Source organism: Lepidochelys kempii, chromosome 2 (genome assembly GCF_965140285.1).
Source record: "Lepidochelys kempii isolate rLepKem1 chromosome 2, rLepKem1.hap1, whole genome shotgun sequence".
NCBI classification, from domain to species: domain Eukaryota; kingdom Metazoa; phylum Chordata; order Testudines; family Cheloniidae; genus Lepidochelys; species Lepidochelys kempii.
In genome coordinates this window covers 58983397-59009265 of record NC_136381.1, presented here as the reverse complement: position 1 = coordinate 59009265, position 25869 = coordinate 58983397, and the positions used below count along the sequence as shown (strand labels likewise).

The window sequence follows — 25869 nt, the reverse complement described above, 5'->3', positions numbered from 1 at the left end:
GTCACCCTACATATATTTGGTAGCATTTTTGGGGAGAATTGAGGATAGGTTTCCAGAAAGATGGGAGAAGCAGGTTTTTTTGGCCGAGCTGAGTTTACATATGTTTGCTTTTTGAATGCTGATGGATTATTCTGTTGCAACATTTAATTGCCAGAGCCCCTACAGACAGCACAAAGGAATCTTTGAATCAAAATAAAGAGTGTTGAAACTTTGGACCCTGACACAACCACTCAACATCAGTGTCGGTAAGTCAAAGTTTACACAGGGTGCCCAGAAAAAACGTGGCAACCCCAGGGAAAAAGCCAAGACCTGTTGTCATCAGGCCCTGAGGTAAATCACTGACTATGCTGGACCATGGACCTTAACACTGAACTCGGGACAAATATACCAAGGGAACTACGTGAAAGATGTAGAACCTCTCTGGAAGGAAGACAGGGAAGGTGAAATCCTGACGGACCCAGAATCCCAGCATACAAACGGACAAAATTGCGTGCCAGAGCCGGGGGAACCCTTCGCTGCCCCTAGTCTCCCAACCCGACGCCCTAGGCTTCCCGTGACCCCCGAAAGCCCCCCTAAAAGGCACATCAGCGCAGAGAGCATGGCCCCACTCCCACACTCCGGCGACCGAGCTCCAGCCTCAGCCAGGCGGCGTCTGCGGGGTTCCAGCGGCGCGGCGCGGCGGCCGCGGGGCAGAGTCAGAGCGGGCTGAAGCTGCCGGCGCCGTGGCGCTAGCCCGCGCTCGGCTGAAGGGCGGGGCTGTTACCTGGGCCCGGTCCCCACCAGGTAGGTGTTGGTCCCCTGCAAGGTCATGGGGCCCGGGTTACAGCCCAGCACGCGCACCACCCGCGAGGAGAGCCGCTCAATGCGCGGCAGCAGCGACGCCATGTCCCCCCGGCGCCAACAGCCTCACGGCGGCGGCGCCGGCGCGCGCCCGACAGAAGAAAGCGGAACGTAGCTGCCCCTTGTTCCGCCCAGCGCAGAGCGCGCGACCGTAGCTGTAGTTCCCGCAGGGGCTGGGCGGTGGCCTTTGCTTGGAGGAAGTTGGGCGGGGCTGCTTGGCCAGGGGTTGCTTGGCCATGGCCCAATCGCCTCCTTCCCACGGCTGCCCCGGGAACCCAGAGCTCACCTCGGCGCCCTTCTTAGGCCTAGTCCATCTACGCTACGCAATTTGAGTTACGTGAATACCATAACTCGAATCGACGTAGCTTCGATCTTCTTACCGCGGGGTCCACACTACGCTAGGTCGACAGAAGACGCTCTCCCGTTGACCCCCCCCTTACTTTTTTCAGCGCTGTTCTACTCTGGGGGGGGGGGGAGGGAGAAGGGATTGATCTAAGTTAGGCAACTTCAGCTACATGAATAACATAGCTGAAGCCGACATACTTAGATTGACTTACCATGGTGTCTTCACTGCGGTGAGTCGACTGCTGCTGCTCCCCTGTCGACTCTGCCTGCGCCTCTTTCCGTGCTGGAGTACAGGAGTCGACGGGAGAGCGCTCGGGGATCGATTTATCGTGTCTTCACTAGATGGGATAAACCAACCCCTGCTGGATCGATCGCAGCCCACAGATCCCGTGGGTAGTGAAGATGTACCCTCGATGAGGTGGAGTACAGGAGTCAACAGGAGAGCGATAGATGGTAGCTAAATCGACTGCCAATGCATCAGTTGCCACTGCGTGGAAATCTGAGCAAACCACAGCACAGGAAGGGTGGCTTTGCCCCTGGCACCCAAAGGCCACCTGCGCATGGCAGCTACCGGGACTGAAACTCCCATGGAATGCTTCTCTGTGCTCCAGCTGAGCCTCACAGGAACCACCACACACAGACAATGCTGCCTTTGGCTTCCCCTGAGTCTGTCCAAGGGGGCCAAGAGTGGTCAAAGTCCCCATGAGACTTGTGCCATCCTTTAACAGGTGTTAGCTATGATGGATGACATTCGTAAACTGATTTCCACTATCTTCTCCCCATACCCCACCATTTTCCATCCTCAAACTTCCCCACATATTCTGCCTTTGGGCAGAAATTTGTATTGCCTGGTCCCAGTCCAGTGGTGATTTTCTTCATAGTATTGTTAATTAGCCAAGTTCTGAGGCTTAGGTGTGAGGAAAAATGATCACTTGAAGATTGGGAAATAAACAGATACTTACAAATTACTAAATTATAAGGGCCTTACTTGCCCTTTCCTCCATAACCAAAAGAGCCACAGAGCAGAACCAGTGCAGTTAGAAGGTATGCAGGTTGGGTAGGGGATGATTTGTGGACAAGTGGAGGAAAAAAGTTTCAAAGCAACATATTCTTACCAACATTTCAAATAATCAGTATTTTTCTTATTACACTGTTTAACGTATACATTAATATCACACGTGCAATATGAGTGGGTTATGACCCAATTCTGTGTTGTAGTCCAAGAGATCTTTGTGCATCTTCGCGGAGGCTGCCCAAGGTTCCTTTATGTCACCTTTGCAGCTCCTCTCAATACTCTGAGGAATGCTCCACTCCCTGGCTTGCGTGTTGTTGTACTTGTGTTAATTACTTACAATAAACAATCTGTTTTACCTTGTGATGCTCTGAGTATGTTTACCAGACCTGAAGAAGAGCTCTTTGTAAGCTCAAAAGAAGTTGATTCCTGCGGGCTCTTGGCTCCCGCTCCCTGCCACCAGGAGCCCGGCACCATCCTGGGCTCTCAGCAACCTGCTGCAGCCAGGTGGTTCTAGGCTCTTGGCAGTGAGCTGGGAGCCTTGGTGCAACGTGTGGGCTTCTTGCAGGGAGTGGGGAGCCTCCAGGCAGCACCAGGGCTCCCAGCAGGGAGCTGGGAGCCACTGGGCAGGACCCAGCTGGGAGCAGGGAGCCAGGTGGGTGCAGCTCGGTTCGAAGCTGTGAGCCTGGGCAGCAGCTGGGTTGGGGGATCTGGGGGCAGAATGGCTCCTAGCAGGAAGTGGGTCAGCCACAGCCTGCTTGGGAGCAGGAATCCTGAGGGGGCAGCCAGGCTCTAGCTGGAACCCCGCCCCCCCGCCCCGCGGTGACAGCTAGAGCCTGGCTACCCTGCCACCCCTGCTGCCCCCCTAGAAATTGACAAGAATGACAGCCAGCAGCCAATATAAGTAATGCAGTGTCTACATGGACACTGTATTGCCCTAACTATGCTGACAAGCCCTATGCCTTTCATGGAGGTGGAGTTATGTCAATGTAGTAGGGCACTTACACTGGGGGGAGCAAGGCTGTAGTGTGTACACTGATGTAATTAGGTCTGCGTAAGGCTTACATCGACCTAACTCTGTAGTGTAGAGCAGAAGTTCTCAACCTTTTTCTTTCTGAGGCCCCCACAACATGCTATAAAAACTCCATGGCCACATGTGCCACAACAAACGTTTTTCTGCATATAAAAGCCAGGGCCAGTGTTAAGGGATAGCAAGCAGGGCAATTGCCTGGGGCTCCACACCACAGGGGGCCCTGTGAAGCTAAGTTGCTCAGGCTTCAGCTTCAGCCCTGGGCTTTAGCCCCAGGCAGTGGGGTTTCAGCTTTCTGTCTTGGGCCCCAGCAAGTCTAATGCCAGCCCTTCTTGGCAGATCCCCTGAAACCTGCTTGCGACCCCCTAGGGGACCCCAGGTTGAGAAACGCTGCAAGCCTCAGAGTGTCACAGCTAAATACAAATTGGAACAGATTGTTTAGGATAAGTAGTTAACATGTATTTTAAAGAACCATTCAAGGTAAAGTGGCGTATTAACAATCTTCCAGTCATAAAAAGAAAAGGAGTACTTGTGGCACCTTAGAGACTAACCAATTTATTTGAGCATGAGCTTTCGTGAGCTACAGCTCACTTCATTGGATGCATACCGTGGAAACTGCAGCAGACTTTATATATACACAGAGAATATGAAACAATACCTCCTCCCACCCCACTGTCCTGCTGGTAATAGCTTATCTAAAGTGATCATCAGGTTGGGCCATTTCCAGCACAAATCCAGGTTTTCTCACCCTCCACCCCCCCACACAAATTCACTCTCCTGCTGGTGATAGCCCATCCAAAGTGACAACTCTTTACACAATGTGCATGATAATCAAGTTGGTCCATTTCCTGCACAAATCCAGGTTCTCTCACCCCCTCACCCCCCTCCCAAAAACCACACACACAAACTCACTATCCTGCTGGTAATAGCTCATCCAAAGTGACCATTCTCCCTACAATGTGCATGATAATCAAGGTGGGCCATTTCCAGCACAAATCCAGGTTTTCTCACATCCCCCCCACCCCCATACACACACAAACTCACTCTCCTGCTGGTAATAGCTCATCCAAACTGACCACTCTCCAAGTTTAAATCCAAGTTAAACCAGAACATCGGGTGGGGGGGGTAGGAAAAAACAAGAGAAAATAGGCTACCTTGCATAATGACTTAGCCACTCCCAGTCTCTATTTAAGCCTAAATTAATAGTATCCAATTTGCAAATGAATTCCAATTCAGCAGTTTCTCGCTGGAGTCTGGATTTGAAGTTTCTTTGTTTTAAGATAGCGACCTTCATGTCTGTGATTGCGTGACCAGAGAGATTGAAGTGTTCTCCTACTGGTTTATGAATGTTATAATTCTTGACATCTGATTTGTGTCCATTTATTCTTTTATGTAGAGACTGTCCAGTTTGACCAATGTACATGGCAGAGGGGCATTGCTGGCACATGATGGCATATATCACATTGGTGGATGTGCAGGTGAACGAGCCTCTGATAGTGTGGCTGATGTTATTAGGCCCTGTGATGGTGTCCCCTGAATAGATATGTGGGCACAATTGGCAACGGGCTTTGTTGCAAGGATAAGTTCCTGGGTTAGTGGTTCTGTTGTGTGGTATGTGGTTGTTGGTGAGTATTTGCTTCAGGTTTCAGGGCTGTCTGTAGGCAAGGACTGGCCTGTCTCCCAAGATTTGTGAGAGTGTTGGGTCATCCTTTAGGATAGGTTGTAGATCCTTAATAATGCGTTGGAGGGGTTTTAGTTGGGGGCTGAAGGTGACGGCTAGTGGCGTTCTGTTATTTTCTTTGTTAGGCCTGTCCTGTAGTAGGTAACTTCTGGGAACTCTTCTGGCTCTATCAATCTGTTTCTTTACTTCTGCAGGTGGGTATTGTAGTTGTAAGAAAGCTTGACAGAGATCTTGTAGGTGTTTGTCTCTGTCTGAGGGGTTGGAACAAGTGCGGTTGTATCGCAGAGCTTGGCTGTAGACGATGGATCGTGTGGTGTGGTCAGGATGAAAGCTGGAGGCATGCAGGTAGGAATAGCGGTCAGCGAGAAACTGCTGAATTGGAATTCATTTGCAAATTGGATACTATTAATTTAGGCTTAAATAGAGACTGGGAGTGGCTAAGTCATTATGCAAGGTAGCCTATTTCCTCTTGTTTTTTCCTACCCCCCCACCCCCGATGTTCTGGTTTAACTTGGATTTAAACTTGGAGAGTGGTCAGTTTGGATGAGCTATTACCAGCAGGAGAGTGAGTTTGTGTGTGTATGGGGGTGGGGGGGATGTGAGAAAACCTGGATTTGTGCTGGAAATGGCCCACCTTGATTATCATGCACATTGTAGGGAGAATGGTCACTTTGGATGAGCTATTACCAGCAGGATAGTGAGTTTGTGTGTGTGGTTTTTGGGAGGGGGGTGAGGGGGTGAGAGAACCTGGATTTGTGCAGGAAATGGACCAACTTGATTATCATGCACATTGTGTAAAGAGTTGTCACTTTGGATGGGCTATCACCAGCAGGAGAGTGAATTTGTGTGGGGGGGTGGAGGGTGAGAAAACCTGGATTTGTGCTGGAAATGGCCCAACCTGATGATCACTTTAGATAAGCTATTACCAGCAGGACAGTGGGGTGGGAGGAGGTATTGTTTCATATTCTCTGTGTATATATAAAGTCTGCTGCAGTTTCCACGGTATGCATCCGATGAAGTGAGCTGTAGCTCACGAAAGCTCATGCTCAAATAAATTGGTTAGTCTCTAAGGTGCCACAAGTACTCCTTTTCTTTTTGCGAATACAGACTAACACGGCTGTTACTCTGAAACCTTCCAGTCATAGAGGGAGAAAGGAAGGGAGGGGGAAAAAAGCATCTGGGGCTGGGTGTTGCTAGTGGGTTATAGATTGTTGTAATAAGTCATAAGTCCATTGTCTCTATTCAGTCCATGCTTTTAGGCCATGTCTACACTTACAAGCTTAAGCTTACATGAGTGTAAGAGTGCTCATGTAGCTGCGTTATGCAGACGGGAGAGAGCTCGCCTATCAACATAATAAAACCAGCTCAAAGCATGGTGGTAGCTATATTGTCTGGAGAGTGTCTCCTGCCAGCAGCACTGTGCACACCGGTGCTTATGCCAGAAAAACTTATGACACTCAGGGAGGTGCTTTTTTCACGTCCCTGAGTGACAAAAGTTTTGCCGTCATAAGTGCTAGTGTAGACATGGCCTCAGTGTCCAGCAAAGTTATTAATTTAAGCTCCCAGGCTCATCTTTTAAAGTTGTTGTGCAGATTTCCCTTGAGAATGAGGACTAAGTGGTCAGATACAGACGGATTGTTTTGTGAAAAGTGTTCACCCACAGGGGATATGGTGTTTTTGACTTTTATCATTTTCCTGTATAAGTTCATTTGAGAGAACAGTGATTGTCTGGTTTCAGCCACATAGTTGTGACTGGAGCATTTAGTGCACTGGATGAGGTACACCATATGTCGTGATAGGCATGTGTAGGATCCATGGATCTTGAAAGGTGTGTTGTTGGAGTTGTTGATCATCCTAGCAGTGGAGATATGTCTACAGGTTTTGCATCTATTCTGACAGCGTCTGGTGCCGCTTTGAGTTGGTATGTCCTGGTCTGTGGGAAGCTTGCTTCTGATAATGAGTTTGGAGAGGCTGGGGGGTTGTTTGAAGGCCAGAAGAGGAGGGAAAGATCTTTCAGGAAGATTTATTTCAGGATGTAGTCCCCCTGAAGTATGGGTTGTAATTGTTTAATGATACCCCATATGGGTTTAGTAAATACTCACCAGCAACCACACACCCCACAACAGAACCACTAACCCAGGAACCTATCCTTGCAACAAAGCCCGTTGCCAACTGTGTCCACATATCTATTCAGGGGACACCATCATAGGGCCTAATCACATCAGCCACACTATCAGAGGCTCGTTCACCTGCACATCTGCCAATGTGATACATGCCATCATGTGCCAGCAATGCCCCTCTGCCATGCACATTGGTCAAACTGGACAGTCTCTACGTAAAAGAATAAATGGACACAAATCAGATGTCAAGAATTATAACATTCAAAAACCAGTTGGAGAACACTTCAATCTCTTTGGTCACTCGATTACAGACCTAAAAGTCGCAATTCTTCAACAAAAAACTTCAAAAACAGACTCCAACGAGAGACTGCTGAATTGGAATTAATTTGCAAACTGGATACAATTAACTTAGGCTTGAATAGAGACTGGGAGTGGATGGGTCATTACACAAAGTAAACTATTTCCCCATGTTTATTCCCCTCCTCCGCCCCCCACTGTTCCTCAGACGTTCTTGTCAACTGCTGGAAATGGCCCACCTTGATTATCACTACAAAAGGTCCCCCCTCCCCCCCCCGCTCTCCTGCTGGTAATAGCTCACCTTAAGAGATCACTCTTGTTACAGTGTGTATGGTAACACCCATTGTTTCATGTTCTCTATGTATATAAATCTCCCCACCGTATTTTCCACTGAATGCATCCGATGAAGTGAGCTGTAGCTCACGAAAGCTTATGCTCAGATAAATTTGTTAGTCTCTAAGGTGCCACAAGTCCTCCTTTTCTTTTTGCGAATACAGACTAACACGGCTGCTACTTTGAAACCTAACTAGGGGTGTGGGGTCAGAGAGGTTTTTTATTTCCATACTGAAGCAGGTTCTCTCAGGTTATTTGGGTGGTCCATTCCATGATATGATCTACTTCTCTGGTAAAGTGTCCTTTTTTGGAGAAGGTGGTTTTAGTGTGTTTATACTGGACTTTCTCCTTGGAACATATTCTATGGTATTTGAGTGCCTGGCTATAGATTTCTTGGTGCATTTGGGATGGCTGCTGGATCTCTGAAGGTAAATGTGGTGATCTGTGGGTTTCTTGTATATGGTATTCTTTAGGTTCCATTGTTGAAGTTGATGGTGGTATCCAGGAAGTTGATGCTAGTGTGGGAGTGTTCCAGAGAGAGTTTAATGGATGGGTAGTGGTTGTTGAAGTTGTGGTGGAAATCTCTCTGGATACCATGATCAGCTTCAACAATGGAACCTGCCAGACAACTATATAAAGGAAACCCACAGATCACCACACCTACCTTCACAGATCCAGTGAAGGTAACTATTCTAAACAGTGGGAGGGACACAATTAGGATTATGTGCTATCTTTACAAGCAGAATTTTTGGGAGGGTACCAAAGTCTGGGTCTGACAGTGTTATGATGTTGGTCTGGAAAGAACTACATCTGTTGATGATCCTTTCTGCAGTGATTAAAAATCTCTCTCTGGGACCAAATTCTGGCTGGAGCTGTTTATAGGTGTATACCAGAAATTCCATACAGCAGATGGACAACAGACAATTATTGGCTGTCTCTATTCTGGTGCCTCCAAAATTTTGCCAAGCCAGTCTCTTTAATCTATCTGAACCATTATTTATATCACACTCGTCACATTAATTTCTCACTTTCCAGGATCTTCAGCCTCAGAGGGGCAATTACAGGATGTTGCTTTGAGTCAGAGGGGCTAAGGCTGCATTTTATATACATATGCTCTGACTCAGCAGTGGCCTTTACACACAACCTTCCCTCCCTCTTCTAGATTACTCCTACTGTCTATAGTTGAGCATGGGTCAGTGAATGGAATTGGACTCAGCCAGAAGTCAGGTGCCTTAAAATGCTGTTTTGCAGTGTACATGTGCATCTGTTTGGGGCTCCATTAAACCTATTTTCATCCACCAGGTAAAATTTGGCTCTTGGGTTAGGCATATCTGTGATGTGTATATAAAAATGATGGGACCTGAAGATACCTAGGCAACTTGTATATTTTGGTAGCTGATTCTCTCTAATGTAAATCCATTTTTTTTTTTGCATAATCCTGAACGTATAAGGGGAAAACATCTTCAGATTTGCTAAATATCTCCCACAAACTGTACCGGTGATTTTTTTCCTCCTTAATTGCTTTGAATGGTAAGATTCTGACTGCTTATCAAATCAACCATCAAGTGTTTCTCTTTCTTTTTTAGTATCAGTGTAAATTTCTTCTAAATAAATAATGTATTTTCTAATCACATGTAGGAGCTATGAAGCTATTTGGTCTGTAGATGGCAGCAGTAATATCCTTTGAGGAATTAATTTACAGGTTCTTTCTGCCGCAAGAAAGCCTTTGGTATTCATTTCCAGAACCTGACCACTAGGCACAAAACTTTGATACCCCTCTTACTAGTATGCACTGATTGAAGTTAATATGTTTTTGCAATTCTACTAGATCTTCTAGAGTGGACAGTGATTTGCTTCAGCTTCTCCAATTCAGACAGAAGGTTTGCATTTTTAGTAAAAGCATACTAACCAAAGATTATTTATTTGGGAAAAAATAGTCTGAACAGGGAGTGTGAACATTATAAACAACAAAAGAACTAAACAAAATGAGTTTTGAAATGAGGTTGCTTCATATTATACAACCATATGATATTAACTTATGGCTAAGTTTAAAAAAAATTTTTTTTGGTTCAGATAGACACCTTAAACACCTTTAAAAATGTGGCCCTCAGCTTTTATCTTTTGCCCATGATATGTGTAACTGCTGAGAGTAAACACTTTCATTGAGGCTAAATAATAACATCTCTATTGCCTAAGCATGAAAATATAATTCTGTGTTTATTATACAAACTTTGCTGAATAGGGTAATGCAAACAATTTCACAAAATAAATCATTCCAATATAATTTAGAAGCTGCTAGTTAGAAGTATTAGTGATATAGGATTTTTTTTGTTTGAGTTTTTGTTTGTTATTTTTATACCTTTGCAATTGCAGCTATTTTTAAAACACTTAAAAAAAGATATATGCATTTTCTGGCCATCAGCAGACTTTCCCTTTTTAGTCTATTGAATCTTTATGCTTCCCCATTATTGCATTTTTGCCAGGGAGAATTTTTTTGTACACTTACCTTTTTCAAGCATCAAAACACATTCATCTGTTCATCTCATTGCATGAAAAAGCAAAACCCCTACCTTTTGTATACATTTTATATGTATCTTATTGGAAAGACAACTGCCGAACAATTCTTTATTTATTAATAAGTCAAATATATTCACAAGCTTTGCTAAATCTGCATATATATGTATATTGATTTTGATCAATAAGTCTTAAGAAACCAGTGTTATTTCAACAAGTTGATATACTTTCATGGAGTGAAGGACGTGAAATGAGATTTAGTTAAATAACCTTTATTTTAGGACTATATTCAAAATCCATAGATAAAGGCTTTTTTAGAATTCTATTAGAATAATGTATACATTCATAAGGATTGGCAGTTCCAGATATCTCACAGTTTATTAACTATGTCACATGGTCAACCGGAGATTTAAGTTTCAGTTTGCATTATGCCACATAGCCTTTCACTTTTGCCGATGGCAAACTTTCAAGACACACAGTGACAGTATGAGAAATGTTCAGACCTTCAAAGCTGCTTGGTGCAGACCAGGGATTTTACAGTGAAAACGTTGACTTGTCTGTTGCAGGTATTAAGGTAAGTTTGCATTTTATGATAGTGTTTTAAATATACTGCAAGCAGTAAATGTCTACCTTTTAGTTTTCAGAGTAGCAGCTGTGTTAGTCTGTATCCGCAAAAAGAACAGTACTTGTGGCACCTTAGAGACTAACAAATTTATCTGAGCATAAGCTTTCGTGAGCTATAGCTCACTTCATCGGATGCATAGAATGGAACATATAGTAATATATATATATACACATACAGTAATATATATATACACATACAGATAAGTTGGTAGTTACCACACAAACTGTGAGATGCTAAGTAGTTAAGATGAGCTATTATCAGCAGGAGAAAAAAAACTTTTGTAGTGATAATCAAGATGGCCCATTTAGACAGTTGACAAGAAGGTATGAGGATACTTAACTTAAGGAAATAGATTCAACATGTGTAATGACCCAGCCACTCCCAGTCTCTATTCAAACCCAAGTTAATGGTATCTAGTTTGCATATTAATTCAAGCTTAGCAGTTTCTAGTTGGAGTCTGTTTTTGAAGCTTTTCTGTTGCAAAATTGCCACCCTTAAATCTTTTATTGAGAGGCCAGAGAGGTTGAAGTGTTCTCCTACTGGGTTTTGAATGTTATGATTCCTGATGTCAGATTTGTGTCCATTTATTCTTTTGCATGGAGACTGTCCTGTTTGGCCAATGTACATGGCAGAGGGGCTTTGCTGGCACATGATGGCATATATCACATTGGTAGATGTGCAGGTGAACGAGCCCCTGATGGTGTGGCTAATGTGATTAGGTGCTATGATGGTGTCACTTTAATAAATATGAGGATAGAGTTGGCATCGGGCTTTGTTGCAAGGATAGGTTCCTGGGTTAGTGTTTTTGTTTTGTGGTGTGTGGTTGCTGGACAGTATTTGCATCAGGTTGGGGGGCTGTCTGTAAGCAAGGACTGGTCTGTCTCCCGAGATCTGTGAGAGTGAGGGATCATTTTTCAGGATAGGTTGTAAATCTTTGTTGATGCGTTGGAGAGGTTTTAGCTGGGGGCTGAAGGTGGAAGCTAGTGGCGTTCTGTTATTTTCTTTGTTAGGCCTGTCCTGTAGTAGGCGACTTCTGGGTACTCTTCTGGCTCTGTCAATCTGTTTTTTCACTTCAGCAGGTGGGTATTGTAGTTTTAAGAATGCTTGATAGAGATCTTGTAGGTGTTTGTCTCTGTCTGAGGGATTGGAGCAAATGCGGTTGTATCTTGGAGCTTGGCTGTAGACAATGGATCGTGTGGTGTGTCCTGGATGGAAGCTGGAGGTATGTAGGTAAGTATTGCGGTCAGTAGGTTTCCGGTATAGGGTGGTGTTTATGTGACCATCGCTTATTAGCACAGTAGTGTCCAGGAAATGTACAGCTTCTGCTGTATCTCAGAATGACTGTGAAAAGGTATGTTGGGTTTCAGAACAGGCACATATTTTAGCACCGGATATTAAAATTGTATTTCTGATGGATGATATCTTAACAGATCTTGTATGGTAAGCAAGTTTTGAGCCTAGAGTTCTTGGATTAGGGACTAGGAGATTCCAGGTGCTGTGGGGCATAGGAGACAACACCCTTCTCCAAGTCGGCATTGAACTTGTACCTCACATGATATTAGGAGATGCTTTAACTATTGGAAGGACTGTCATAGATTACACATAAACCCTTGTGTACATTAAGGGTCAGATTTCCAGTTGAGATTTCAGATGTATCTGCAAAAAGGCATTTGTGCATAGTCTTGTGATTAAGGCAGTAGTGGAGTTTGGGAGATATGGATTCAGTTTGTGGATCCGTGACAGAATTCCTGTGTTACCTTGACAAAATAGTGATTATAATACTTCCCTATTAAAGAGTGTGGAGAGGATGAATTCATTAATGTTTGTGAGTTGCTCAGATACTGAAATAAGGGTACAGAGATTGGGCCCATATGAGTAGTTTGAAGTGCAATTTACACACACATATTTCAGGCACAAAAATCACAGATCATGACTGAAGTCATCTAAAAGCTTGTCCCCAGGTATCCCATAGCATATTGCACATTATCCATGTTAATCCTGCTATCCTGAAAGATATCAACATCAACAATTATATTCTCCCTGTCCATATAGAAGCATAAGACTTATCATATTGGATCAGACTGTTTATTCATCATATCTTATTCTGCCTCCTGTAGTGGCCAATAGCTACGTTCTTATATTTTCAAATAGTGATATTATTCTTCATCCTCCATCCTAAAAACTGTGCAATAGGTACTGTGTCCCATTGCAATGGCAGTTAAATATTAAGGGTAAGTGAAGTGATCCTTACATATCAAGTATATTCAGAGCTTTATTTTTTTTCTGAAGAAACATATCTATCAGGTTGCCAATTTAAATATTACATACGTGAAAGAATTATTATTAGGTTATGAAATATTAGTGAGTGCAAAGTTCAGTTTAGCTCATGCACTACTGTGTACCAAAGTTTACTCCCCTAACCTCCCCAGATCATGTCAATTGCACTTGATATTTGGAAGAATCATAGAATCATAGAATCATAGAATATCAGGGTTGGAAGGGACCCCAGAAGGTCATCTAGTCCAACCCCCTGCTCGAAGCAGGACCAATTCTCAGTTAAATCATCCCAGCCAGGGCTTTGTCAAGCCTGACCTTAAAAACCTCTAAGGAAGGAGATTCTACCACCTCCCTAGGTAACGCATTCCAGTGTTTCACCACCCTCTTAGTGAAAAAGTTTTTCCTAATATCCAATCTAAACCTCCCCCACTGCAACTTGAGACCATTACTCCTCGTTCTGTCATCTGCTACCATTGAGAACAGTCTAGAGCCATCCTCTTCGGAACCCCCTTTCAGGTAGTTGAAAGCAGCTATCAAATCCCCCCTCATTCTTCTCTTCTGCAGGCTAAACAATCCCAACTCCCTCAGCCTCTCCTCATAACTCATGTGTTCCAGTCCCCTAATCATTTTTGTTGCCCTTCGCTGGACTCTCTCCAATTTATCCACATCCCTCTTGAAGTGTGGAGCCCAAAACTGGACACAGTACTCCAGATGAGGCCTCACCAATGTCGAATAGAGGGGAACGATCACGTCCCTCGATCTGCTCGCTATGCCCCTACTTATACATCCCAAAATGCCATTGGCCTTCTTGGCAACAAGGGCACACTGCTGACTCATATCCAGCTTCTCGTCCACTGTCACCCCTAGGTCCTTTTCCGCAGAACTGCTGCCTAGCCATTCGGTCCCTAGTCTGTAGCTGTGCATTGGGTTCTTCCGTCCTAAGTGCAGGACCCTGCACTTATCCTTATTGAACCTCATCAGATTTCTTTTGGCCCAATCCTCCAATTTGTCTAGGTCCTTCTGTATCCTATCCCTCCCCTCCAGCGTATCTACCACTCCTCCCAGTTTAGTATCATCCGCAAATTTGCTGAGAGTGCAATCCACACCATCCTCCAGATCATTTATGAAGATATTGAACAAAACCGGCCCCAGAACCGACCCTTGGGGTACTCCACTTGATACCGGCTGCCAACTAGACATGGAGCCATTGATCACTACCCATTGAGCCCGACAATCTAGCCAGCTTTCTACCCACCTTATAGTGCATTCATCCAGCCCATACTTCCTTAACTTGCTGATAAGAATACTGTGGGAGACGGTGTCAAAAGCTTTGCTAAAGTCAAGAAACAATACATCCACTGCTTTCCCTTCATCCACAGAACCAGTAATCTCATCATAAAAGGCGATTAGATTAGTCAGGCATGACCTTCCCTTGGTGAATCCATGCTGGCTGTTCCTGAAGTTAGTGACAGGGTTTTTTTTTTTTTGTCAGTTGAAGGGACTCCAGGTATCTGAGTTCTGAGAGTACCTCACTCTACTGGCCACAGGCCAACACTTGAGATAGGAAGTAGACAGAACAGGAGACTTGTAATAGCTAGGTCACTATTCAAAATTTGGTCTGGTCAATATCAATTAAGAATTGTCACAATCTTTCTTGTGGTCTATGTCATATTAGCTAATGGTCTCAGTTCACTTCTTAGTGGGCAGGTGTCCAAAAATCACAAAAATCCAAAGCAAGCCCAGCCCAACTCTCTTCCTCCCAATCTTTCCTGCCCCAGCTCTGCTGGCTGCCCCCAGGTGTTCCCCATAAAGTGTCTGTCTGATACTGCTTTGGTTGTGGTGTGAGCCTGACATTTTGGAATTTTCATATGTTTGGTTGTTTTGGTATGCTGCCAAAAATTTCCTGACTCATGCACGTAAGAGAATAGAAGGGAACTGGTGACTTTTAACAGTTTATAATTCAAGAAAAACTGAATGGAATTTTATGAGACAAAGAAAATGCAGTTCCACAGCTCATAGACTCATAGACTTTAAGGCCAGAAGGGGCCATTGTGATCATCTAGTCTGATATCCTGCACATCTCAAGTCACAAAACCCGCCCCGCCACCCCCACCCCATCCTCTTGTAATAGACCCATAACCTCTGACTGAGTTATTGAAGTCCTCAAATCATGGTTTAAAGACTTCAAGTTACAGAGAATTCACCATTTGCTCTAGTTTAAACCAGCAAGTGATCTGTGCTCCATGCTGCAGAGGAAGGCAAAAAAATCCCAGGGTCTCTGCCAATCTGACTTGGGGGAAAATTCCTTCCTGATCCGAAATATGGCAATCAGTTGAACCTTGAGCATGTCAGCATGACCCCCCAGCAAGACACCTGGGAAAGAATTCTCTATAGTAACTCAGAGCCCCGTCTATCTAGTGCCCCATCTCCGACCACTGGGGATTTTTGCTACTAGCAATTGCAAATGGGTAGGGTTGCCAATTTTGGTTGGGCATATTCCTGGAGGTTTCATTATCTGACATAATCTTTAATTAAAGCTTAATCTTTAATTCCTGGATACTTCAGGACAATCCTGGAGGGTTGGGCCACATACCATTGTAGGCAATTTCATCATCCCATCACCTCCATAAACTTATCAAGCTCAGTCTTGAAACCGGTTAGATTTTTTGCCCCCACTGATCCCCTCGGAAGGTTGTTCCAGAATTTCACTCCTCTGATGGTTAGAAGCCTTTGTCTAATTTGAAGCCTAAACTTGTTGATGACTAGTTTATATTACTTTGTTCTTGTGTAAACATTGGTGCTTAAATAATGCCTCACCCTCCCTGCTATTTATCCTCTGATGTATTTATAGAGAGCAATCATATCTCCTTTCAGCCTTTGTTTGGTTAAGCTAAACAAGCCAAGCTCTTTGAGTCTTCTCTCATAAGGTAGGTTTTCCATTCCTCTGATCATACTAGTAGCCTTTCTCTGCACCTGTTCCAGTTTGAATTGATCTCCTTAAACATGGGAGACTAGACTTGCACACAGTATTCCAGATGAGGTCTCACCAGTGCCTGGCATAATGGCAATAACATTTCCCTATCTTTACTGGAAATCCTTCGCCTGATGCACAGCCACATTTCACTGGTAGCTCATAGTCATCCTGTGATCAACCAATACATCCAAAGTTTTCTCCTCTTCTGTTGCTTTCAACTAAGAAGTCTCCAGCTTGTAGCAAAAATTCTAGTTAGTCCCTAAGTGCATGACCTTGCACTTAGTACTATTAAATTTCATCCCATTTCTATTTCTCCAGTTTTCAAGGTCCTCCAGATCTTGTATGATATTCTGGTCCTCCTCTGGATTGGCAATACCTCCCAACTTTGTGTCATCTGCAGATTTTGTTAGCACATTCCCACGTTTTTGCCAAGGTCATGAATGAAAATGTTAAAGAAGATTGGTCCCAAGACTGATCCCTCAAGGACATTCCCTCTGCTGAATATCAAAGGTCTGCTGAAAACAATAGAGGTGTGTGAGATTGTCAAAGAAAAAGTCACAAAAATCATTATTATGGAAATTGTTAGGCAACCTTAATGTAGGGACTGTAATCTGCTTCCCCCGATAATAAGGATACATATTCTACAGTAAAGCAGGGTCTGGCTAGTGATTCCTTCATAGGAATGATCATTCATGCAAACAGCCTTGATCCTGTTCAGTAGCCTAAGGGGTACTCTTTTGTAGTCACTGAATATGGACAAACGTGAAAGATAAAACCATTAAACAGTGAAAAGTCTTCCAATCACACAATGTGTGTAGCTGTATAATGATGTGTATTCAAGGTATGATTGTTCTCCACTCTTTGTGGGCACTCAGAGGCAGAGGAAGAAGGTAGTATCTTGAACAAGCCCAGATTCTCATGGATTAGCTATTGACTGTGGAAGACATTTTTAAAAAAAGTGTTGTAGCCATGTAAGTCCCAGGAGATTAGAGAGACAAGGTGGGTGAGGTAAGAAGGGTCTGAAGAAGAGCTCTGTGTAAGATCAAAAGTGTGTGCTGTCACCAACAGAAGTTGGTCCAGTAAAAGATATTACCTTACCCGACTTGCCTCTCTTATATCTTTTGAGAGTCCAGAAAGGCGGGCTTTCATGAATATTCTGTCTTAATGAGTAGTGTTGGGAAGGAGTCACAATCTTTACCCACATTAACTGAGGTTTAAAAAGCTCATGGTATCGGGCTTCTTTCTTAGCATCTCTTAACTCTACACTTAGAAATGTCCACTTATAACAAGAAAGTTCCACTCATACCGGGCAAGGTTCAGAATCACTGCTGTCAGGAGAGTAATTTCAACTGGTCAGACATTTATCATTCCCAGTGATTGTCCATGAGCATCCCGCATACACTTTGCTTTTCCTTTTAAATTATTATGTGAATTGCTGGGGGGCTTTATGCTTTTCTGAATTATTGCTCTTGTTATTGGTGATCCTTCATTTATTCTTCTTTTCAGGAGCCAGAAACTAGGAAGAATGACATCTACCAGCATAATTAAAAAGATGTTTACACGTACGCTTTCTGGAATGGACACGTAGCAATGGAATTAGTTTAGTATTCTAGCAAAGAGCATAAAAATTGAAGTCTCTTTATTTTGATTCAATTTTCCATACTGAAAATATACACTACAGCTTTCCTTTATAGAAAACATTATGAGAAGGTTGTATCACTAGGTGTAAGAGTGTATTTAGATATGCTCTGACTTCTTCTCCTTCTTATATTAAGTGATAACGCAATGACAATAATGGAAAACTAACTCATAATGAAATTAACTAAGTGGAATTTTACTATGTCAGTTCTTGGAATTGTAATTTATGTAGCTGATATTGCAGCAGATATCTGGGTCACTAGTAACTATTTCTGTGAGGGACAATATTCTTTGGGTATTTTGACACTGGTTTTTAGGAGTCTGTCATCAGTAATAGTACAGATTTTTAGTTATGAATGGTTTAAAGAAGACTGTGAAAGCCCTTATCCTCGGAAGCTGAACTGGATTTTTCTACTTCATTTCTTGCATGGTGGAATTTTTACAAGGTAAAGGCCGACTTTCAAATATTAAAAAAATAAATCATATTGCTTTTAAACACTCTCCTACAGTATTGCCTCCCAATATTGCAACCGTGAGCTAATACATAAGAAACTGAAAGCAAAATTCATTGGAACTAACTTTAAAAAATGTGAAACTGACAATCTATTTTCATTGTCCAAAATGAGGGAGTACATAATAAAGAGTTAATTTAAAAAAAAAACAACTTTCACTTTTAGTAAAGTGAGGTATCATTTGTAACATAGTTGATGAAATGTGTTCTTTTAAAATATATAAACTGCCGGGATCCCTAACAGCTGTGGTTGCTATTTTGTAATGAGCAAATTTTTTCATAGACCTGATTTTGCATGTTGGTTTATTTATGGCACTCAGCTCATCTGCAGATGCTAAATGAAATGGTGGGTTGTTTCAAAAATTATATAAGTATAAGTTTTATATTCAAATGAGCTGTCTGAGTGGCCAGAATGGATGCTAAAATATTTATAATTTATGAACAGTCTAACAAATCTATCCTGAAAAAATAGATAATTGATAATTTAGTAAAGCTTTTGATACTGTCTCGCATGACCTTCTCATAAACAAACTAGGGAAATGCAACCTAGATGGAGATACTATAAGGTGGGTGCAAAACTGGTTGGAAAACCATTCCCAGAGAGTAGTTATCAGTGGTTCACAGTCATGCTGGAAGGACTTAACAAATGGGGTCCTGCAGGGACCAGTTCTGGATCTGGTTCTGTTCAATATCTTCATCAATGATTTAGATAATGGCATAAAGCACGGATCTCAAACTCAAATGACCACGAGGGCCACATGAGGACTAGTACATTGGTCCGAGGGCCGCACCACTGACCCCCCGCCACCCACTGCCCCGGCCCCGCCCCCATTCCACCTCTTCCATGAGGCCCCATCCTGCCCCACCTTTTCCTACCCCTGCCCCCATTCCAACCCCTTCCCTGAAACCCCCACCCCAACTCCGCCTCCTCCCTGCCCCCAGGGAGTGCAGGAGGGGTGCGGGGTGTGGCAGGGGCTCGGGGCAAGGGTGCGGAGTGCAGCAGGGGGCTCAGGGCAGGGGGTCGGGGTGCAGGAGGGGTTCAGGGGGTGGGTCCGGCCCGGCGCACACTGGGGGCAGGGCAGGCTCCCTGCCCGCCCTGCCCCTGCGCCGTTCCGGTAAGCAGCTGGAACCTGGGGTGGGGGGCAAAGGGGTCTGTGTGTTTTCCTGGCTGCTCCTCTAGGTACCTCCCCCAAAGCTCCCAAGGTTCCCCGTTCCCAGCCAATGGGCGCTTCGGGGGAGGTACCTGGAAGAGCGGCCAGGGCAACACACAGACCCCTGTGGCCCCCCTCCTGCTCCTCCAGGTCCCAGCCACTTCCCGGAGTGGTGCGGGGGCAGGGCAGGCAGGGAGGGAGCCTGCCCTGCCCCTGATGCACGCAGGGCTGGAGCCGCTCTACGTAAACGCTGGGGAGGTGGGGAGGAGGCTGCGGGGAGCTGGCGGGCTGCAGAAAATAACCCAGCGGGCCACGTGTTTGAGACCCTTGGCATAGAGAGTACACTTATAAAGTTTGCGGACGATACCAACCTGGGAGGGGATGCAAGTGCTTTGGAAGATAGGATTAAAATTCAAAATGATCTGGACAAAGTGGAGAAATGGTCTGAAGTAAATAGGATGAAATTCAAGAAGAACAAATGCAAAGTACTCCATTTAGGAAGGAACAATCAGTTGCACACATACAAAATGGGAAATGAGTGCCTAGGAAGGAGTACTGCAGAAAGGGATCTGGGGGTCATAGTGGACCACAAGCTAAATATGAGTCAACAGTGTAACGCTGTTGCAAAAAAAGCGAACATCATTCTGGGCTGTATTAGCAGGAGTGTTGTAAGCAAGACATGAGAAATAATTCTTTCACTCAACTCTGCACTGTTTAAGCCTCAACTGGAGTATTGTGTCCAGTTCTGGGTGCCACATTTAAAGAAGGATGTGGACAAACTGGAGAGAATCCAGAGAAGAGCGACAAAAATGATTAAAGTTCCAGAAAACGTGACCTATGAAGGAAGATTGAAAAAAACTGGCTTTGTTTAGTCTGGAAAAGAGAAGACCGAGAGGGGACATGATAACAGTTGGGGACATGATAACCCCTAGGGAGGTTGTGGAATCTCCATCATTGGAAATTTTAAAGAGCAGATTAAACAAACACCTGTCAGGAATGGTCTAGATAATACTTAGTCCTGCCATGAGGCAGGGGACTGGACTAGATGACCTCTCAAGATGCCTTCTAGTCCTATGATTCTATAATATGCAGTACACATCTTATTCTAGAGGAATCCCTTTAACAACATATGTGGTGTTCACCTCTTACCACATCTGCTCCCTCAGGTCTGAGCTCTGGAGCTCATATTCAGTGCATCAGATTTGCACTTACTTGGTGTTTGGACAAACTCAGGCTCTGATGGTTGAGTGTGTGTAACAGGTTGATTTACTTTAACAGTTTTTCTTGAAAACATTGCAAACTATACAGATGTTTACATTTCAGAGGCAAGAACCAGATGTTTGCATTCTTAATTGTTTTATAACTTGAAAAAGTTACAGATGTTTTGCCAAGCAGTGCAGGATTTTATTTATGGAAGATTACTCAGAACACAGTAAAATAGATATGCAACAAATGTAATACAAGAAAACAATTCCACCTGTGAGTTTCTTTCTTTTAAGTAATGGAGTCAGAACCAAATCATGGAAGTAGTGCACAGCTTGTATGTCAAGGTTGCATTGTAAGAATCTCTGCAAGGAGAAGGGCATCTCTAGGCCAGTGGTCTCCAAACTTTTTGGCTCATGCACCCTGGAAGACCTGCTGCAGGCGTGCTGCTGACAGAAGAAGACCGGAAGACCTGCCACAGGTGGGCCGCCAGAGGGGAACACCAGCCCTGGACATGCAGAGCTTCTGCCGCAGAACAAAAATGGCAGAGTGCCGTCTGGCAGCGATCCTGCTGCCGCGCACCCCCTGGGATCATCTCGCACACCCCCTGGGGTGTGTGCACCCCAGTTTGGAGACCACTGCTCTAGGCCATGAAGTAGTAACGTAGCTGCTCTGTAGCTGTGACTGCTGCTTCAGGACTGCAATGCTTAGGCCCGAGGCTGGTGTACACTCTGCCTTCTTTGGGGACAATGGGTAGTGCATTGCTGGGACACAGGGATCCCACACAAAGCAGATCACTGCAGCAGGTAGGTGGCATAGATGTTCAAATCCCGCCTCTCTCCTTTTCCTCTGTTAAAGCAAAGCATTGTCATAGGACCTGTATCCTCCATGGCCACAGAGCAGGATTTGGCTCTTAATGCTGGTGAAAGGTGTCATAGTTAAAATTCAGGTGACTGAAATCTGTCTACTGAACAGAAATATCATGAGCTCCAGCACTGCAGGCTGTCCCCACCAATGTGCCTCACCCCTGACCTAGAGGGATCACCCACCTACACTGATGAAAAGGGTAGTTCAGTTTCCATGCCTATTCACTACTGGTCTCTCTGCTGAAGCAGCCAGGTGTGGTTGTAGCTTCCCCATTTTAACTCAGTCCTCAGATGCATTCACCATTTCTGTAAACAATCACTATTTTCCCCACCCATGTCCCCGGTGTGGAACCCCCAGCTAGCACCATAGGGTAGTTGGCCAAATGTAGGGAGAGAGGTCACACTTGGAATTTTGGGCCTTGTGCCTGGAAGCCCCCTAGAATGGCTCTGCAAGGAGTCTGAGCTGTGCTTAAACTGTCCCTGCATTAGAATTCTTTCAGAATGACTATCAATTTTACATGGAAAGCTCTCAGTACTATGGTGACGGGCAGCAGTATAAAACATGGTTTGGCTAAATTAAGAAACTTACCTCAAAATATGAATATTTTTGAGCTTTAGAAAGATCATGGCATTTCAGCATCTCTGAAAACAGCCTATTTTTTTTTTTAGTGGTATTTCAGGCACAAATCGAGTCAAGAGGGGGGGTTTTTTGGGTGTGTTTTACAGTCTGATTTGAAAAGCAAAGAGGTTTGAACATGTCAGAGAAGTGTCCAAACTTTTGGATGCTACTTTGAGCCTAATCTGAACTTCTAAGATGTGTTCACTGTTAGTATATATTTCAGAGCTGGAACCAGTCTTCTCAGGAAAACCCTAGCCACGGGACACACCACCAAAAAAAGTAGGCAAAATAAAGGATAATTCCCTAGTGGAATGGCTGTTTTTCCACTGTTTTGCCAATGGTGGAATTAGAATCGGTTCTCTGGACAAGGCTAGTGGAAGTTCCAGGGATTTGAAAGTGGAATCAATGATAACTGAATGGTCTCTCTTCAGCAGACAATTTGCACACCAGATGTTTATGAATCACTTAAAAGCAGAGACTGGGCAAGCACTCAGTGGAAGAGATTGTTACTTTGCCTTGAAAGATGACGGGGTGAGGCCTTCATGGATACTTATTAGGAGATTTTCTTTCTTGTATGTTCATTGCTAACTGGTTCTGAAAGACTCTTTGTTTATTGCTAAACAATTCCACAGGAAATAAATGATGTAATTATCCCTTAGAGCCTGTTCTTTTAGACTTGGCTCACCATACCTACTATCTGCAGGGCTTTCCTCACCCTACTTTAAACTTCCACTTTGGAGGCAATGGGCCAGATCCTTAGGTAGCACAGGTGTAACTCCTGACATCAAAGGATCTACACTGATTTACACCAGCTGTGGATCTGGTCCTACATCTGCTTGCAGCTATCATTTTTTTCCCCAAGGAGGACTGAATAGATTTCTGTGTGCAGATGATCACAGTTGCTTCCTTAAATGTCCAAATGGTGTCTCTTTTGACTAGAGTTTAATATTCCCTCCCCTCAAGGGGCTAAAGCTAAGCACTCTATTTCCACAGCCCTGCCAACTCCTCTAGGACTGAAAAACAAATGACTTGGTACTGGGAATTAAACATAGGTCTCCCACATGGCAATACAGATATCTTGAACAGAAAAGGTACTTCACAAGGCAGGAAGTAAATCTGTCATGATTCACTAGCTCCAGTATAATGTATCATTCCATTTAGTTTTCTTTCAAAGGAAATGATTATATAGCCTTAAGGACAAAATAGAAGTGTTTTGAGAGGTCATTTATACGCCCTCAGTATCTGACAAAGAATCTGATTTATCATATGACACCATCCAGATCATATCATTGTATGAAATATGTGTGTCCTGACAGTTATTTTCTGTATTGAAAGTCTCTTGGGTTCCTTAGAAAAGAAACAGCTTAAAGAATTAGGGCTACATTTAAAAAAATGAACCCACAAAAGAATGCGCAAATTTGATGTAGATGTGCAAATCAGCTGATGTGCATGTTAGGGGATACATGCATACACACATAGTTTCATGTATGCACAATCTCCAGTTTGCATGTGTACATCTAGGGATCTGGGTGCATGAAAAATGAAAGTGTCATCCTAAAGTGAAGGGGACAAGGAGGCGGCAAAGGGGAGATTCAGAAATATATCCTGTTTAAAGAAATTAAACTTAATTAACTCAATCCTATGGTCTTTACTCAGGCCAATCTCATTCCATTCAATTTACTTTCTTTGATTGCACCCATTACTAACATTAACCTCGATGTGCATTTTGCATTAGTAAGAAGTAAAGTTTCCCATTCAAAGAGAATTAAAAACAAATAATGATACTTTGAACTGAGAACAAAATGGCTAAAATCTTAACTAGTTTTCACTATTTTGTAGAACAGTGCTTTTAAAAAAAACTCTGTCTAACCAAGTTTTTATATATATATTTCTCTTTGTAGATATTGGTTTGCACTGAAACATGGCTACCAGGCTGCTTTTAAACAAAACTGCTCTGGAGATGAACTTACTGGGGGCCCTGCCAGTATCATTCATAAACGTGCCATTGATGCATTGGCTGATATTAGTATGCTCAGGGTATTTAAGACTTTCCTGAAGACGACACCCCAGCTCATTCTTCAGATTTACATCCTGATGGAGCATGACAAGGCTGCCTTCAGTCAGTGTAAGTCTCTCTCATTTGAAAGTTGAATATAGTTAAATCTCCACTAAGAAGGCAATCCCTAGTATCAGGTAAAACTTTAAAGTATTCCCTGTCATATCCCAGTACAATTTTATTTAACATTTAGTTTAAAACTTCCTCTATTAGGTTATCTATTTTACTAAACTCTGGGAAAAGTTACACTGTAATATGTAATAATAATATTTAAGAATAACATTGTATTGTGTTTGATAAGTGAAAGCTAATGGATGTAACCAACTGAATCATTTCAGAGTAGTCTATTTTGTTTTCACTTATTGAATAGGTAGATATCTAAGGTACTTCTATGGCTCCCATTACTGAGCTCCTCACAGTCTTTAATATATTCCTCCTAACAACACCTCTATGATGTAGGGCAGTGCTATTATCCCCATTTTACAGATGGGGAACTGAGGAACATAAAAGGCTAAGTAACTTGCCCAAGGTCACACAGAAATTAGTGGAGGAGCAAGGAATTGAACCTGGGACTCAGAAGTGCCCCAACAACAGGACCATTCTTCCTCTCAGATATAAAGAATGTTTAAGTAAAAATATATTAAGTTTTTCCATGGAACTAACATCTATCCTTGTGTTTTATTTAGATGCTTCCATCATCACATCTTTCTGCAGCATTTCCTGGTCAACACTTGACTATCAGATATCATTACGAAAATCTCTGCCTGATAAAAATCAATTTGCTGGGGTGCCTCCTAAGTTACTGTACCTCTTGTATAAACTGTTCACACTGACTTCTTGGATACTGAGTATTGCACTGGCCACCCTATTAAATATCATAAGTAGTATATTTCTGCTAATATTTCTTTGGACCTTGGGCTTCAGCTGGACTTTGAAGCAACACACTATGTTTTGCAAATCTAAGAGGATGGAATTTTTATACAGGACTGTTGTTGGGATCATTCTTATTTTTACATTTTTTAATGTCAAGGGGGAACAAACAAAAATACATATTTCTAGTTATTATGCCACTCATGTGCTTGTAACTTCAGGCATAATGTGTGTGTTCTGGAAGACTTCAGTTACTGAGCAATTATATTTTACATTTGTGAGCATCACAGTTTTTCTCACTCTGGTGTTAGGTATTATTTGTCTTATTGTTTATTATATGTTTTTCCACCCCACTATTTATTTCAAACAAGAAAGTGCTTCAGATAAAGTTGATGGACTAGCAAGAGAAAGAGAAAAAGAAGAAACCAGTAGAATAAGAAATTTCATAATGCAATGAAGAGGATAGAATTATGTGAATTTTTAAATATGTGCAAATCGAAGCAAATATTACCTGGACTGTCACTCACTCTGTCTTTACTTTTCCTACTAGCAGTGAGCATTTCAAGTAAAATAATTGCTAATGGGAATGGTAGTAGTTACCAGCTCTGAATAATTATTGGTTCTGCTGTACTACCCTACAAAGCAAAGACTTTATAAAATAAACTAAACACTTCTGCAAAGAATATTGGTGTTTTTCTATCACTTGCAAAATAAATAAAATACAAAAATAGCCCTTGTAAAGGCAAAACAAACAACCAATCCTACTTTCCCACCCAAACCCAGTTTTATTTTGTCCACACAGAATGTAGGAAAAGAAAACCAAATCAAGTTACTGTTGATATTGTCTTTGTTTCTGAAATGTACTTCTTTTCAAAACAAGGCTCACATCTCCTTGCTTGGCAGTGTT

General features: G+C 43.2%; 2 protein-coding genes across 8 annotated transcripts in view; one reads left to right on the top strand and one right to left on the bottom strand.

Moving 5' to 3' along the window:
• The window catches only part of LACTB2 (lactamase beta 2), a 33287-nt gene extending 32341 nt beyond the window's left edge, over positions 1 to 946 (bottom strand). For 3 of the 4 annotated variants that reach the window (XM_073330870.2, XM_073330872.2, XM_073330871.2), the window contains exon 1: positions 764 to 945. In XM_073330870.2, the coding sequence (XP_073186971.1) occupies positions 764 to 885 (122 nt within the window). In that variant the 5' untranslated portion in view covers positions 886 to 945. Of the gene's footprint in view, positions 1 to 763 lie in introns of all 4 variants that reach the window. The other variant, XR_012157168.2, reaches the window with a different exon arrangement.
• Positions 364 to 25637, top strand: XKR9 (XK related 9). Of its 4 annotated transcripts, none has more exons than XM_073330873.2 (4): positions 364 to 783; positions 17555 to 18132; positions 23938 to 24161; positions 24779 to 25637. In XM_073330873.2, the coding sequence occupies exons 2-4, from the start codon at positions 17861 to 17863 to the stop codon at positions 25417 to 25419; spliced, it is 1137 nt and encodes a 378-aa protein (XP_073186974.1). In that variant the 5' UTR covers positions 364 to 783; positions 17555 to 17860; the 3' UTR covers positions 25420 to 25637. The 4 variants fall into 4 exon arrangements, with proteins under 4 accessions (XP_073186974.1, XP_073186976.1, XP_073186977.1 ...); XM_073330875.2 differs by lacking the exon at positions 364 to 783 and adding an exon at positions 22468 to 22567 and having other exon boundaries at positions 18046 to 18132; XM_073330876.2 differs by lacking the exon at positions 364 to 783 and adding an exon at positions 22471 to 22567 and having other exon boundaries at positions 18052 to 18132.
• The last annotated feature ends 232 nt before the right edge of the window (positions 25638 to 25869 follow it).